The 15,733-nt window shown below is 40.9% G+C and overlaps 1 protein-coding gene across 1 annotated transcript; it reads left to right on the forward strand.

The window, feature by feature from the left end:
- Window positions 1-786: 786 nt before the first annotated feature.
- On the forward strand, window positions 787-15,320 carry UPB1 (beta-ureidopropionase 1). Its single transcript, XM_051805358.1, has 10 exons — window positions 787-953; window positions 1,598-1,769; window positions 3,340-3,427; window positions 4,112-4,206; window positions 5,222-5,383; window positions 7,833-8,002; window positions 9,711-9,792; window positions 10,635-10,677; window positions 11,912-12,066; window positions 14,907-15,320. Exons 1-10 carry the CDS (start codon window positions 853-855, stop codon window positions 14,988-14,990), a joined length of 1,152 nt encoding a protein of 383 aa, XP_051661318.1. The 5' UTR covers window positions 787-852; the 3' UTR covers window positions 14,991-15,320.
- Window positions 15,321-15,733: the final 413 nt, after the last annotated feature.

Below are 15,733 nucleotides of genomic sequence, written 5' to 3' on the forward strand. Positions count from 1 at the left end.
GGATTGTTCTTTATTAGATGCACTTTTATTTTTGTCCCAGATCAAGGTCTTAATTGATTCAATCCTTTGTCTGACATTAACTCTGGTTTTGGGATGGATTTCCAATTATATTGGGCCTCAAATCCATGTTAAAGTTATTTATTGCTGGCTCCTATTCAGTCTTAGTGCAACTGAAATGGACACACAAATATGCGTGAAAACCACTGCCATTTTATAACCTCCTATTTCCAAGCTTTTCTGTTGGCATGGTATCATTGTAAAAAGCTCCCAAAAGAACCATGAATGGCCAAAGGGGCAGGACCCTGGACATTGTATCACCTGGAATGACTGACCTTCCTTCCTCTCTCTTCCTCTTTTGCTTTCTCCCTTTCTTTCTCTCTCCCTTTCTCTCCCTTTCTCTCTCTTTCTTGTTCCCTCTCTCATCTTTCTGTCTGTCTTTTTCTTCTCTCCCCCTCTTTAATTCTCTCTTTCTTTCTCTCTTCCTTTCCATCTTACCCCTTTATCCAAACCCCACTGCTGCGTGCTTATAAGGCTGGGGGCAAGGACTAACTTAACTTCCACGAACTACCAATGTCCACACTACTTGTGCCATTTGCTAATAACGCTTTCTGAGTTTGCTTTGAGGACCCTCAGACTCCCAGTAATTCCTGGGCTCTCCCTTCCCCTTCAGGGTGGGAGGCCGCATTTTTGGCCCCACTCGGTGCACAAGGGGTAAACAGCCGCCCGCGGCCCGGCCCGTGAGGGGAACGGGGCGTGTCCCGCCGGGGCGCCCGGGGCGAAGTGCGGGGGGCGGGCGAGAGGCCGAGGGGCAGCGAGCGGCCGAGGGGGCAGCGTGTGCCCGCTCTCACCGCCATGGCCGAGCCGCTGGAGTCGCTGGAGTCCTGCCTGGAGCGGCACATCCCGCCCGGGGAACTCGCCGAGGTGAAGCGGATCCTGTACGGGCGCGAGGCCAGGTGCGCCGCGCTGCCCTGCCCTGCCCTGCCAGGACGGGCTCGCCCCCAACCGCGGGTCGTTGTCCTGACCCGCCCGGTGTCCCGGCGCTCCGCTCCGCGGGGATGCCCGGCCGGGAGTGAGGGGAGGGAGTCGGTGTGAGGGCGGGTGTGCAGGACACAGGGCTGGGCTGAGGGGGAGAAGGAAGAGTAGGGTTTGTGTTTCTCTGCTGAGGTGATCCAGGCGTGAGAAGGTGACTGACAGGGATGAAAAGTGTGAGGGGAGACTGGGAGGTCGTGGCGTCGGGGAGAGAGAGCTGGAAAAGCTGGAATCAGACCTGAGGAGAAGTACATTGAGGGGAAGTGCTTGTAATCCAGCAGGCAGGTGGAGGTTTGTATGTAGTATTCCTTGATCTCTGCAGCGAGGTGTTGGTGTCTGGAAGTGACAGATAAGACACTGGGAATTTGGTGCCATGGAGGTGATGGGTGAGACCTGCACACGACCTGACCACTGCTCCACTGTCCTTGGCTGATAGATGCAGATGGCAGCGTGGGGGCTTGGGTGTCTGCTGGTTAGACAGTGTTTGTGATCCCTTGGGTCCATTGCACTCAGAGCAGAAAAGGAGAACATCTCATCCTGAAATGTCTTCGTTTCCTGTTCAATCCAGAAAACTTAATTTGCCAAGTGCTGCGTGGTCAGCAGCTCAGGAAAGAGATTTTGAGCTGCTGGGCTATGGATTTGAAGCTGCTCCGGAGCAATTGAGAAGGCCACGTATCGTTCGAGTGGGACTGGTACAGAATAAAATTCCTCTTCCCACAGACACACCAGTGGCAGCCCAGGTACACAAACTGGGACCGGGGACGTTTGTAACTCATGTTCTGCTGGATTGAGAAATAACATGGTTCAGTTGCTGATTTTAGAATCTGCATCATGAAATGTCTAATGATGGCAGTGTAGGACCCGTCATTACTGCAATATAGGATCCTGTAAGAGATTTGGATGGCACATTCAGTTTTATTGTTTCTCAGAAACATCTCTTTTGTTTACCTACTGAAGGCCCAACCTGCTTGCAGTTTTTCCAAAGCTCAATATTTAGTAGCTCATTTTGTACCTGAAAATCCTTCACCTTTAAAATTAAACATAAAATCATTTACACAAAATCAAAAGGGATGGCAACCGGTGGAAACCACAGGTGCAGTTCTTGTTTTAATTGAGAAATGTTCCATTATAGGAAAATCCATTAGAGTAAACACAGATTAATACAGCTGAGTTCATTATTCTTTGTACAACAGTCAGTGAAATCTTATTACAAGATAACATGGTTTAGTGGTGACTTGGACTTGATGATCTTACAGGTCTTTTCCAACCTTAATGATTCTGTGACCATCATATCTCAACATCTTGGACACAGAAGTTTTGAGGTGACACATGTGCACAGAAATAGCCTCTTAAGAGTAGCTTTAAAAAAGGGAAAGAAAATACTATATTTATAAAATCTCCTGGAGTACTAGTTTTGTGCAGTGACAGGACAGAACATTTCTGAAATAATTTGTTTTGGAAAGATTTACGTGTCACAGATGCAAGTCATTAAATCAGTAAATGGATCAAGTTTGTGGATTCTGTATAGCAGCTGTTGAAGAAAGTACCAGTTGTATTAATGATTTTACCTTATAAATAACTAGTTAACTATTTCTGTAAATATACAGCTGTTGAGTTCGTAGGTCGCTGCAGTCTTGTCTTGAGTCCTTTTTTTTTTATTGACGCCTGAAAGTAGCAATGCAAAGTGCTACACCTATGCTTATCTTTAAGTAGAATACTCTAGAAAACTACTTAATAAATGCTTTGATGGTTTTTGTTGGTAATAATTAGTTAGCTCTTAGGACAGAGGACTTTAGAAAATAGTTTGAAGTTAAAAACTTCTAGAGAGTGTCCAAGATCCACATGTACAAGCAGGATTTGGAGATAACCAAGGAAATAGACCGTCCTGGCCTCATGTTTTAAGATTCTGAGTATTTGACTTCAAATTCACATTTACTTAACATTGTTCTGTAGATTGTTCACAGTGAGCAGCAAAATTATGATTTTTGCTGATTCTGTTAAGACTTTCAGCTTTTTGCAGTCAGTCAGCAACGGGTTGCCACATATATAAATGTTGCAACCTTGGAATTAGAATCCCTTTGGAATGCTTTCTCTATTTTCAGCATCTAAATGCTTTTACAAATCTACATCTGACTCTATTATCAGTGTTCAAGAATGATAGCTTGTTGAGTTACTCCCTCTGAAAGCAGTGGCACTAAGTATAGAGCAAGATAAACTCAATGTGAACAAAGGTTGTAAAACCAGGCTGTTAACAGAGAAGTGAGTTAGAACATGCAGCTTTTTTTATAGTGTGGCATTTCTCACAATCAGGTGGCTGCTCTGCACAGACGAATTGAGGAGATTGTGGAAGTAGCTGCAATGTGTGGGGTCAACATTGTGTGTTTCCAGGAGGCTTGGAGTGAGTATTTTCCATGATTCCTTCTAAGTTGTCAGGTGTCAAGTTCCTTCTATTTTAACAGGTGTCTTGTAAGTAATGAGCAGAAATCTTCCAAGATACAACAATTGACTTTACTGATTTGCTTCCTAAAGGAAAAACCAAAGAACCTAACCAGAGAGTTAGAAGTGCATGGAAGATGTGTGTGAGGTCTGTCACATTGAAGACTGGCATAATCTGCAATGGTGATATTTGTAGCTCCTTCATGGCACCCTTCCTGATTCTTTCCTCATTTTTTTTTCTCCTAAAACTTTAGGGTTTTTTCTAGACGGGTACTAAAATTTAAAAATCTGTTTTTAAGTAGCATGTGGTGTTTGAGGCTTAACAGAAGCAAACCCCAAAAAGAAGTCCTGTGAAATGTTTGTGAAAACAGGTACAGAGAGTGTACACTGGTGGCTGGGGTGTATTTTGTGGTTTTGCCCCTGCTGAGACATCACTTAGTGCATTCATTCTCTTCTGCTTTGCCCTCTGTGGGCTCAAATCTCCTTGCCCTTGCTAAAAATATTTTTAAATACCTTTTACCTTTAAGCAAGCAAAACAGTTGAATCATTCTTGTTTAATTTTTAATTTGTGTTCATGCAAATAGTATGTATTTCTTGAGTGACATGAGCATTCTTGTGAATTTTGTCTGGCTTTGGTGTTTTCCAGCCATGCCCTTTGCTTTTTGTACAAGAGAGAAACTGCCTTGGACTGAATTTGCTGAGTCAGCAGAGGATGGGCCAACAACAAAATTCTGTCAAGAGGTAAAAAACCCAACCAAGCAGAAAACCTCAAACCCACATCCATCCTCCATCCCAAGCCCAGAGCTGCCACTGATCAGCATGGATTTCTTCTTTATGTGCCGTTCTGGTATCACTGAGAAAACTGAAATAATAAAAGATAAATTTTCAACTTGATTGACAGATACAACCATAGTGAGTTGAAGTAGAAATGGACAACAGCTGTGCTCAATATTTATTTCTTAAACTCCTTTGCATCTAAAGACTACCTTTTGCCATGAAAATCAAAGGAAACTGCCCATTAAACTATTCCTGAATTTTAAACGGGAGGAATGGTTCTTCATACAAATATTTTTAATTTCTATTTAAATGGTGTTTCTTTCCTAGAACAATCAAGCATTAAGCAGTGTTTGCATGGAAGTGTGAGGAGCAGAGCAGCCTTTTCTGAACAGGGAACACTGTCACACAACTCTTTGGATCCCCCTCTGGAATGACACAAATGTAGGGAACTTTTTATGGACCCAAGGAGATTTGTTATTGTCTGGCTCTTGTTTCTCCAGAGACTGTTGATTAGAAGGGTGGCAGAGTTTATTTTTGTTTTCTTACAGCTTTTTTTTTAAATAAGCGATTTCAATTATTTTCATTTACAAGTGACTGAAACAACAAAAGACTGTTTTGATGTCAGATTTTCCCAGATATGCACTGAGCTATTAAGCTTTTGTGGCCAGTATAATATCTGTAGTCTGATCTAGGGCAAGAACATGTTGCTTCTCACTGTGGAATTAATGACACTGTGGAAGCTTGGAGAAATAAAAGAGAGAGAAGTGATTTGAAGGAAAAGACAATGTGCTAGTAAACTGGCAGAAGTTGCTGTGTTTCTCACTCATACCTATGTCACTTAACACTTATACTATACATAATGCTGTTTTAATTTTTGTTTTCAATGAAATAACTGTTTTTAGTGAGCTGTGGTGTCTGTTGGTCTGAGGTGCTGCAGGTTTGTGTTTATTTAATAGAGAAATTGTGTTCCTTTGTACAGCTGGCAAAGAAACATAACATGGTTGTGGTATCTCCAATCCTGGAGCGAGACGAAATACACGGTGGAATTCTGTGGAATACTGCAGTGGTCATTTCTAATTCTGGGGCTGTCCTTGGCAAAAGTAGGAAAAATCACATTCCAAGGGTTGGAGATTTCAATGAGGTAAGATGCAGCACGGTGACTATCAGGTCTTACCCTGCAGCTCTTTGTGCCAGCATGTGCTGTGTCAGTCGTACTGGCAGGAAATGTAATGTGTTTCTAGAAAACGTGGTTCACTTACTGTCAAATCAGTTTTTCTCAGATGAAATTATACTAAGTTAATTTCTCAGGAATTAATAATTGTTGTGAGAGTGGTGAGTCTTGGAAGACAAATGATGTTTGTCATGTAATCTTCCTTGGCCTGGCGGAAACTACAAAAGCATCGAGAGAGAATCTTTAAAAAAAAGTCATTTAATTCCCAGCTGTGTTATGTTTGTTGTGCATGGTTGGCTTGGGTGGTGTTTTCGTGTGTGCATGTTGAACTTGTTTCAATTTGCAGGGCAATTGTTTCATGGTTCAAGTGTGAACATTACAATCTTTCTGTGTTTCTCTGTGAGGTTGTCTTGGAAATGACAGTTCTTTTGCTTGTGTTTCTTTGAGCAGAGTCCTTTAATTCATTACACTTGTGACTGAATAGCTGGTTTGTGGCATCTTCTGTTTACTGATCACACTGCTGCCACTGAAGCCCCCCCAGCAGGTTTTAGGCCATCCTGGAGAATCAGCTTCAGCTGAACTAGCAGTAAAGGCAATGTCAGAAGAAAACTGGTAGATCTGAAATGTGTTTATCCATCCATAGAATTATCACAAGCAGAAAGATCAGGATTAAAAATTAACCAAAGTTTACAAATGCATTGTCTTACCTGACTAAATATCTCCTTATCAGCTAAAGTGAGTAAATAACAGAGGCATTTCTTCTAAGCACTGGGTGCTGCTCTATACCTGCAGTTGTTTTTGTTCCCTGTCTGAATGCTCCAGTCACCAATCTGAGGCTTCAGAATCTAAACTGCTTTTTTATTAATTTGAAAGCTACTTTTGGGTCTTGAAAATTCATGTTCAAAGACCTCTGGAAGTTTTGACCTGGGATCCTGGCCCTGTTCGGGCTGGTTTGTGTTTCTTCAGAGGAGGCTGTTAAGGGTTCTGCACAATGCATTTCTGGCACAGGCCTGTCAGTCACCAGTGCTACCTTCTATTTTTAACCATTATTTTGTTACTTAATATTATTTTATCAGGTCTCTGTCCTTTAGTAACTCAAAATAGTAACTCACAACCCCCTTAGTTATTTTCCACACTTTTTTATTTGTTCCTTGTGTAATCCAACAAAAAAATAAATTCCTGTTGCTTGTCCTAATATATGATGTCTTTCAGTTTTCCAGACTGTTTTGTGGAGCATCAGCAGATTCCAAGAAACTTGTTGTTTCCAGCTGTGAAACTGTAATAAAAAGCACCTGAAAAAGAAAATATTTTTGCTTTTTCATGTCAAATATAAATAAGAGTTTCAGTAAGAGTTTTGCTTAGTTGCTAAAAGAAGTTAGTTCTTAGAATCCTAAATGCCAGAATTACTACAGAACAACCTGTTTATGGCCTGCGGGTGTACTATAATGATTTGACATTTCTTCTTGTGTCTGCCTTGTTATAGAACCAGGCAGTGTTTGCCCAAAACAGCACTGTCTTTAGCTAGTTTTGTTAGCAGAGCATCAAGTCCATTCTTCTGACCTGAGCAGTTCTGATAGAGCAACTTTAGAAACCACCCAGGCTACAGGAAAGGATTATGTTCGTCTGTGCTACTTTGATGTTGTTTTCTTTATCAACAAAGTTAAACCTCAAGGAAATGTTGAGTTTGAAATCATTTCTTGTGGGTTGTCTCTGCAGAGTAGATAGGGAAAGGAGCCTTGCTGAAGTCATGCCCATTGAGTCAGTGAGAACTAAATGGAAAGCGAAAGATTGGTCTGTGCTCTGGTCAGCCATGTGTGGGAGGGCACATAAACAAAAATCAATCCTTCTTGAGCCATCACAGTTTGTTGCTGCAGAGATGATTGTGACCTCTGGTGAGGAATAAAGAAATAAGAGTTGATGAATTCCCCGAAGCAACAGCATTCTTATTTTTCTTCTCCTGTTGTAATAGGAAAAACTGAGAATAGAAAAAAAAATGGAAATATATTCCATTAGCAGGATCCAAATAAAAGGACTGTGAAGGAAGATTTTCTCATATGGTGAATGTACTGAGAGAGGTGCCTAAAGCTTAGTGATTTGTGGATCTGCCCTAAGCTTCTGTAGGAACTTCTAGCATTGATAGAAGAGCTTATGCCATAGTCATACAGTGCTTAGATGTAGCATGAGAGAGAGAACAGAAGGGGGCTTGAATTTGATCTCAGCAGCCTAAGAGCCACTTTTTGGTGTACACTCCTTAGAGTGCACTGTGTGCTAAATGAAAGGTGTTGTCCTCACCCATGATCTAATGATTTAAACCTGATTGTCAGGAACTGGGAAGTGTCAAAGCAATGTTGGTGGTACTTCCTTTCACTTTTTTTAAGAAGTCTGCCTTTATGTTGTTTTTCTTGTGTTTTGTTTGTAGTCTACTTACTATAGGGAAGGAAATACAGGACACCCAGTGTTTCAGACACAGTTTGGAGCAATTGCTGTGAATATTTGCTATGGGCGCCATCACCCTCTGAACTGGCTCATGTTTAGCCTGAATGGGGCAGAGATCATCTTTAACCCTTCAGCCACTATTGGGAAACTCAGGTAAAATACAAACTGATTTATTGCTCCCTTTCTGGGTTAACTGACCTCTGATCCCCTCACTGGGCATTCAGGAGCACCTTGCTGAGGTCTTGCAACCGGAGGTGTACCCTCCTGGTTCTGCCTTCACAAAGGAGCCTCCCTTCTTCTCCACCTGGAGTTTTGGGATCTGCTCCCACTCACTGATGCTGTCTCAGAACTTTACTTGTACGTCTGCAGGTCTTCTGTCTTTGAGACAGAGTTAGCCAGCATCCAGCTGGTGTTCTGAAAGCTAGTGAGAGTTTATTTAGATAATTCATGTAATATTTGTGCTTTGTGACAGACATTAGTCATTTATGTCCAGGCTTATCTTGCCAGCTTGTGTTGTCCACGTAGGAGTATGAAACTGCAATTTGAGAAACCTTTTTCTGAGAAACATTTTTTTTTAACTCCCGGCAATTTTGTGATTATCAGGCCTCTTGAACCAGACTGAACCAGTGTAAACTTTCCCTTGAGATCAATCCTCTGCAGATTGACATTAATTTCACCCTACTGACTTGATTTTCTAAAAGAAAAATTAAAACCAGCTCAGAGGGCTAAGAAAATACACTTCTTAGCTAACTCTGGGGTCACTTCTCGGGTATAGCCTTTTTTTCCTGTCTCTCCTCTTCTGTGAAATTGTAATTTGCTGGAGCTTTTCAATAAAATCCCTCTTTCTTAAAAGAGCTGACTGCCAGACTCAAAGCAGTTGAGAAAAGAGGCAATAAACCAAGTCCTTTCAATCAGCCCAGTGACCATCTCTGAAGGTTCTTGAGTCTGACTGGCAGATTAATGAGTGCTTGCAGCCTGTTTTGGGATTCCAAAGCTGGCAGGTACTTGCTATCACAGGAGTGTACAAATTGTATCACCTTTGTTTTGAAGCTCTGAGTACTTCCAGACCTCCTATTGACTTGTCTGATCCATGTGTATCAAACTATTTAATAAAAAGAAGACTACTTCAGTTTTAAACATGTGTCAGAATTGGAATTTCCTTTGGAAAAGAGGTAGAGGCTTGTTAGAAGGAATTTTTTTATTCCTCATGTTCTTAGTTTTAGTAAATTTAGTGATTGATTTAATAAATAATTTTTGTGAAGTTATTGGGATGATGTTGTTAAACTCACTTTCTTTTCTATCAGCCCAGCATGGGAAAATGACTTTCTGGAAAGTGCTATGAAAACTGTGGTTGAAATAACAGAAGTAGAAAATTTTGGTGGAATTTTTTTTCTTTAATTACTTTTTATTATTATTTCATTCACTGCTGCAAAAGCTTCTCCTGGACCATTTTGAGGGGAAAAAAGGAGGCAACTTGTATGAATCCCTTACAGCTTTTTTACAGAATGCTGTTTGGTCTGTGAAAATTAATGGACTGTCAGCACATGTGCAAAATCTTCTGCATAATTTGGAAAGTAAAATATTTTGCACTTTAATTGCTTTGAAAATCGTGAGAGGTGGTAACTTTTTTTTTCCATGGCAAAGCCACATTTACCAGTTTATCAGATAGAGTCGTTTACACCTCTAACTCCACAGAAAATAATGTGGTGCTTGGCTCTGTCTAGGGATATCTGGGACAGCAAGATCAGTTTTAACAGCTGAGTTTGGCTTGACAGACAATGTACAGGAGGGACAGTCAGAATGTAATTTGGGCCCAGAAGTGTGCAAGTAGTGAATTCCTGCTGCCTCTTTGACACTGCAGCGAGCCGCTGTGGGCGATCGAAGCCAGAAATGCTGCCATAGCAAATCACTGCTTCACCTGCCCCATCAACAGAGTGGGAACAGTGAGTATCTGCATCGTTTCATTTCATTGCATGGTGCAGGCAGTGGAGTTAATTCAAGGCAATGGACTAACAGCACTAGGATGCAGAGATTCCATTACTGTCTAACTACTGCATTAGGGTTTATGATGTGATATGAAGATGGACAGGGATAAAGAGATTGAGGGCTGCCTCCTTGCTGGCAGCCTCATTTTTGGTTGCAGCTGCTTCGTGTTCTTGAATCGAATCTTTGTAATAGGCACCTGCCCTTTTGCTAACTCTCCTGGTGTCTGTGGGGATATCAGTATTCTTTTAGCCAAAATGACTGAAAATTAAATATATCCTCAAATCAGTGGTACACAGCTGGTGGCTGTTGTACAGATACTACCTCTTTCTGGAGTGTAAAATTCTATAATGAAAATTAGTATTGCACACAAAAGGTCATTTTTGTCTTCAGATTGGTACAAATACCCTACTTTTGTATTTTTTTAAATGAGGTTCCCTACAAAAGTCCAGACTTGTTCTCGCTGTTATGTAAATACGTTTGGCCTCCTTTTGTGATCCAAAAAGATGTGTTTGATTAAATATCTCCTCCTTTGCCTCTTTTTTAAACTTGTGTAACAGTTGGAAGGCACGTTCTCCAAAGTGTGTGAGCAACAGGCAGTGATAAAAGACCTTGTGTTCTATCCCATTCATCACTGAAACTAGGCCCCTCTGATGAGTCCCTTTGGACAGTGCTGATAGTGTGCCAGAAAAAAATCTTGGTAGATTTATATGAACTTCCAAACTGAATATGATAGACTAGCGGGGATGTCTCGAATGAAATGGAACTATACTGCCACCTATGGATTCCTCTTGTTTTACAGGAACACTACAAAAATGCTTTTACTTCTGGAGATGGTGGAAAAGGTACGTTCAGAAATCACATTCAGGGGTTGCTAATAATTGTTACCGAGAAAGTCTGAAGAAAGGAAGGCTCTCCTGCAAGTGTCTTCCCTGTGCAGCTGGAGTGCCTAGTCATTGCCTCACCTAACACTGCTGTTTGTTAGCTGGAGAGAAGGAGTATTTCATAGGAATGGTGGTGGTACCTCATATGTGCTTGCCAGAAGTTGATACCTAAGGTTTCTGTACACTTCCAGAGGACTGAGAGTTAATGCAGGAGGACTGGGAGACAGAAATCCCACTGCCTGTGTTGTCAGTGCATGCATGACATTGTATTTCCAGTTTTAAGATTATTAAGAGTTATTCCACAGCCCTGGAAGTGTTTAAAGGCAGGTTGGACAGGGCTCTGAGCAACCTGGTCTAGTGGAAGGTGTCCCTATCCATGGCAGGGATTTGAAACAAGAGGATCTTTAAGGTCCCTTCCAACCCAAACCATTCTGTGAGTTTGTGAACAGTAATAGCCCTAGTCTGAATCTTCAGCCAGGCCATTTTTTTCCAGTTTCCCAGATTTGCTGGAAGTTAAAGAGAATGATCAAAGAAGAACATGAGGTTTGCTTGTATGTACTTGTATGTTGAAACATTAGAATCTGACCTGTGCCAACCCATGCTGCTTCTGGCTTCATCCAGAGTGAACCTGAGCCTGTTTTTTGGCCAGTTTTGGAGCTAAGTGCTTTTAGCAGCTGCCTGAAAAAGACCAGTGATGTCCCTTGCTTAGTAATATAACAGATGTGGTTGATTTTTAGCACAACTCAAGAGTTGTGCAATATGAAATAGTATCTTTTCCGTGCCTCAAATCCCACTGTTTTCACCTCTGACCTTATACTGAAAGTCAGTTGGGTGAATCTCTGTCAGCTGTTTGGGAAATGTATGATTTGACAATGAGAATTCATTTAAATGCTAAATAAAAGCAAAGCCTTTAGTTCAGAGACTTAATAATGGGAAAGCATAATCATGCATTATTTAAAAGGCAGTGCAGTGAGTTTTTCCTGTTAATTTGATGGTGTACAGTGCATGAAAGTAATTACTGGCCAAAACTGAAATTCCTTTAGGGTCGTGATGTGACTCTTCAGGATGATACCTTGCCTAAAGGGCAGTGAGTGAGCAACCGTAAGAAATTGAGCCAGGTTTTATGGGACACTGCCTGTTAAGTTGTACACTTATTTGCAGATGGTGTTACATGCTTTTTAAACATTTCTTTAAGCTCACCATGACTTGGGCCATTTTTATGGCTCCAGTTACGTGGCAGCACCCGACGGCAGCAGGACCCCGGGACTGTCCCGCACTCGGGAGGGACTGCTGGTGGTGGAGATGGATCTGAACCTCTGCAGGCAAGTCAGTGATGAGTGGAATTTTAAGGTAAGCCTGATTATAAAGAAAATATAACATTAGAGACAACAAGCCTTCATAATGATTCCAGCATCTTACAATAGCTAAAAGGCAGGTGTTTTTTTTTAATCGTAGCAGTCCAGAGCTTAAAGTGTTGAACTAATTTAACAGGATGTTCTGGAGGCTAAAGACATAAACAGATTTAGAAAAGGAGTTGCTAAATTCAGGGAAACTAGGCCAGTAGCTTTCAAATGAAAACCTGAGCCTCTGGACCCTAAGTGTGGATTGCCAGGAGCTCTGAGGGCTGCTGGGGAAGTGTCTGTGCTTTCCTTGTGCAGTGTATGTAGGCATTTGTCTCTGAGCTGAGATGGGCCTTTGATCTGATCTGATGCAGTAGTAGTATATATTCTTAGGGCCTTAATTGTAGTTTTGGTGAAATTTAGTGAAAACCCAAACCCACAGGCTTCTGAGAACTTTCTGAGTGCAAACTTCTTGCAGTGCTAACTCCCTGAATTTGTGGCTATGTTGGAGCTACAGAGAAAGACCTCTGTACTGTGTGCAGTCGTCTCTGAAGCATCCTAACACACTTTTGAATTTATCTAAATCAGATTAAGATGGCTGCAAGCCACTCCACATGGCTTTAACAAACTTATTTGTTACTAGCTTTTTGTATTCTGAGATAAAGCGAATTTGGATCATCTTTCCTGTGGGTGTAATTTGATTTAATTTGTCCAGCAGCAGTGCTGGTTGAAGAAATGGCTGGCTTAGCACAGCAGCTTGCTAACCCTTCAGCTGTGCCAGTACAAGCTGTGTAGGGTGCTATATGTATAAGTATTATATACTGATTTAGTGGGGTGACCAGATGACACTCTAGTTCCCTTTTTCTAATCTGATCAAGTTTACCACAGACCCCACAAATACCCTGTTGGAAAAACAAAGAAGGCAAGCAAAAGGAGAAAAGAGGTGTTAACTTCTGAACTAGGTTTTTATGATGAAGAAAACATCTTACTCTCTTATGGGGAGACAGGTCTTTTGTTTTAGTCCTCAGTACTCCTAGAGACTAGAAGTTCTTCCTATCTACTCTTAAGATCAGCATAATTTAAATCCTAATGAAGTAGATAAGAACTCCAGGCTAGCAACTGTCACAATATATGTAGGTTCTTGGTGATCACCTAGCATTTAAAATAAGTAATCATTTGCAGGGAGTGTCAATTTTTTAATATCATGTTACTGCAAGGAGACATTTATTTCACAGAACTGGTTTTTTTGCATCCTGTGCATTATAATATGGTGTACTGTCTAAGGTGTTTTGATTTTAGTGTGATGTAAAAAGGCAAGTTTTCTGTGGATTTGAAATGCTGAATAAGCTTTTTAATGAAAATGCAATAATTTCTGAGCTAGAGCTTAGTTTCCTTGATAGTGTTGCCAGTCCATATATAGGGACAAAACCCAAAAAGTCATTTTAGGTCATCTTCTGGACAGAATTGCATTTGTTATTTTGCAGATGCCTGTGGTAGGTATGTGGTTGTTGTTATAGTGGAATGAAACTGTGCTGAGAGATTCCCATTTTTTTAAGTCAGGCAGACATTCAGTTCTGCTTTCCCACCGAAATCTGAGGCCCTTATTGCAAGTAGATTTAGTGTGTCAGGAAGCACACGGAGCATTGCTTGTAACAGCTTAGTAAGGGTATCTGAACAACTGCAGTTGCATTGATTAGGAAAAACAAACAGTAAAAACAAAACACTGACCTTTGGCTGTTTTGTGTAGAATTGTGTATTTTTTGTTGTCCTCCAGTCTTGTGCTTTTAGCACCTTAGTTGTGTGTTGATGGTGTGGACTGCTATTGTTGGTCTTTTGGCACATAAGGCACAGCTGTGGTTTTGTTTATGTGACAGTGGGTGGCTGTTTCCTTTTCCTCTCATTTGTGGCCAAGACAGAGGTAGTTCTTGATGAGGGGAATGAGGAAGTGTGAAATCATCAGTTACCCACTGCAGAAAACCCTTGATATCAAGTAGGAGCCTATTTAACTTGCTCTGAAATCTGTGGTTTGCATCCAGTGATGCCTGAAAGGGACGTTCAGTAGAATGTCTTTGCTTAACTTAGTGGAGCAAAGGAGTTAAACAAATTATCTACGTTATACTCTGGCAATAAAGAAGTAGCTGGCTCCTCCCAGAGCCAATTGTTGTGGTCTGTGCACTTCAGGAGAGGATGACAACACTACATCAAGTGCTGTATTTCAGCACTTTCAGCACTTGCTCTTATCGCCCAAACCATTAATAGTATTTCATATTATTTCATATTAATTAAAGGGGAAAGTAAGAGCAACCCAAATTCTGTCAGTGGCACATACACAAATGCACTGCTGGCAGCAGGGTTCATTGGTTGTCAAAGACATGACATGAAGCCATAATTACAGATACACTCCTTTACCTTCACTGACATAACTTACTTAAAAAATTGTTGATGCATAAGCAAGGAAGTCCACCCTTCAAATTCAACTTCCAGTTATCCAGAATAACCAAAATAGCCTTAAGTAATTAGTCAGCAGACATGACTGTCAGTGAAGGAGAGCTGTAGAGAGAAAGAGAGCTGTTCATTTAAAAGTTTGACTTTTTAGAGTGGAAATATACATCTTTTATGGGTAGAAATACAGTTATTGGCAATACAGTGCAAGTTCTTTTATCAAAAGTATGTTAGTTTGTGCTAAGGCACTGGAGGTCTTGAATTCTGAGTGAATTATGATTTTGCTGTTTGGGACAATTAAATCCTATGTTGTCATAAAAAGAGAAAAAACAGTGGATATAAATATTTTCTACTGAAGTACTTTCATAGCTCACTGAAAGAACTGAAGCTTTGATTTTCCTTTTCCAGATGACTGGTAGATATGAAATGTATGCAGAAAAGCTCGCTGAAGCAACCCAGCCTTACTTTATACCCAATATCATCAAAGAGTAAGAGAGAGCATCTCATTATAAGAAAAATTAAAAGGTACTGTTGGATGATAGCTGTCCTGTGGATCACAAGTTGTTCTTTTAATATTGTCAGTTTAATTTCCTGTAACCAACTTTAAATAATAGGATTCAAAACTGTCTTAAGTAAAATAATTGAAAGTGGCTTCTTGAGTGTTTGGTTTGTTATTTACACTAATGAATGGAAAGTTTTGTTCTTTACTAGAACTACATCCAGTAGGAACACATTGATATAAAATGATAATGAAATTTATTCAGTACAGTATACTGTGATGTAGTTGATGATGAGTTCACAGGAAATAAATTTTTACATGATATTTGCATTGTGCCTTTGTTTACTTCTGCTTTCTGGTTTTTACCCTTTAATCAAATGTGTACTTTAGGGAGAAAGGAGGCATAAACTGTTTTCATCTGAGGTTTATTTTTTTTTCTCCCCTAACTACAAACTATTTGATGCAGTTCTGTCAGAGCTGAGTAATGTCCCAGACTTCTCCTAGTTGTTTGAAGATCTGTGGGTGCTGTAAAGCAAAACCCCGTGGGTTCTGTTTCCCTTTACACCACAACCCCAGCTGGACTGGTGTCTTTGATGGGCTCCTTCGAGGTGCAGAAGTCATTCTGAGACGGGTGCTTTCAGTATTTTCCAAAGCTGTGACATGCTGGGAGGCAGAAACAGAGACCCTGGCTGGGGCAGCTGCATAGTTTTCCCTGTGAACAGAAAGCCATGGAGCT

This window comes from Manacus candei, unplaced genomic scaffold, assembly GCF_025592945.1.
Source record: "Manacus candei isolate 608988 ecotype Guabito, Panama unplaced genomic scaffold, ASM2559294v1 h1tg000064l, whole genome shotgun sequence".
Lineage (NCBI taxonomy): Eukaryota > Metazoa > Chordata > Aves > Passeriformes > Pipridae > Manacus > Manacus candei.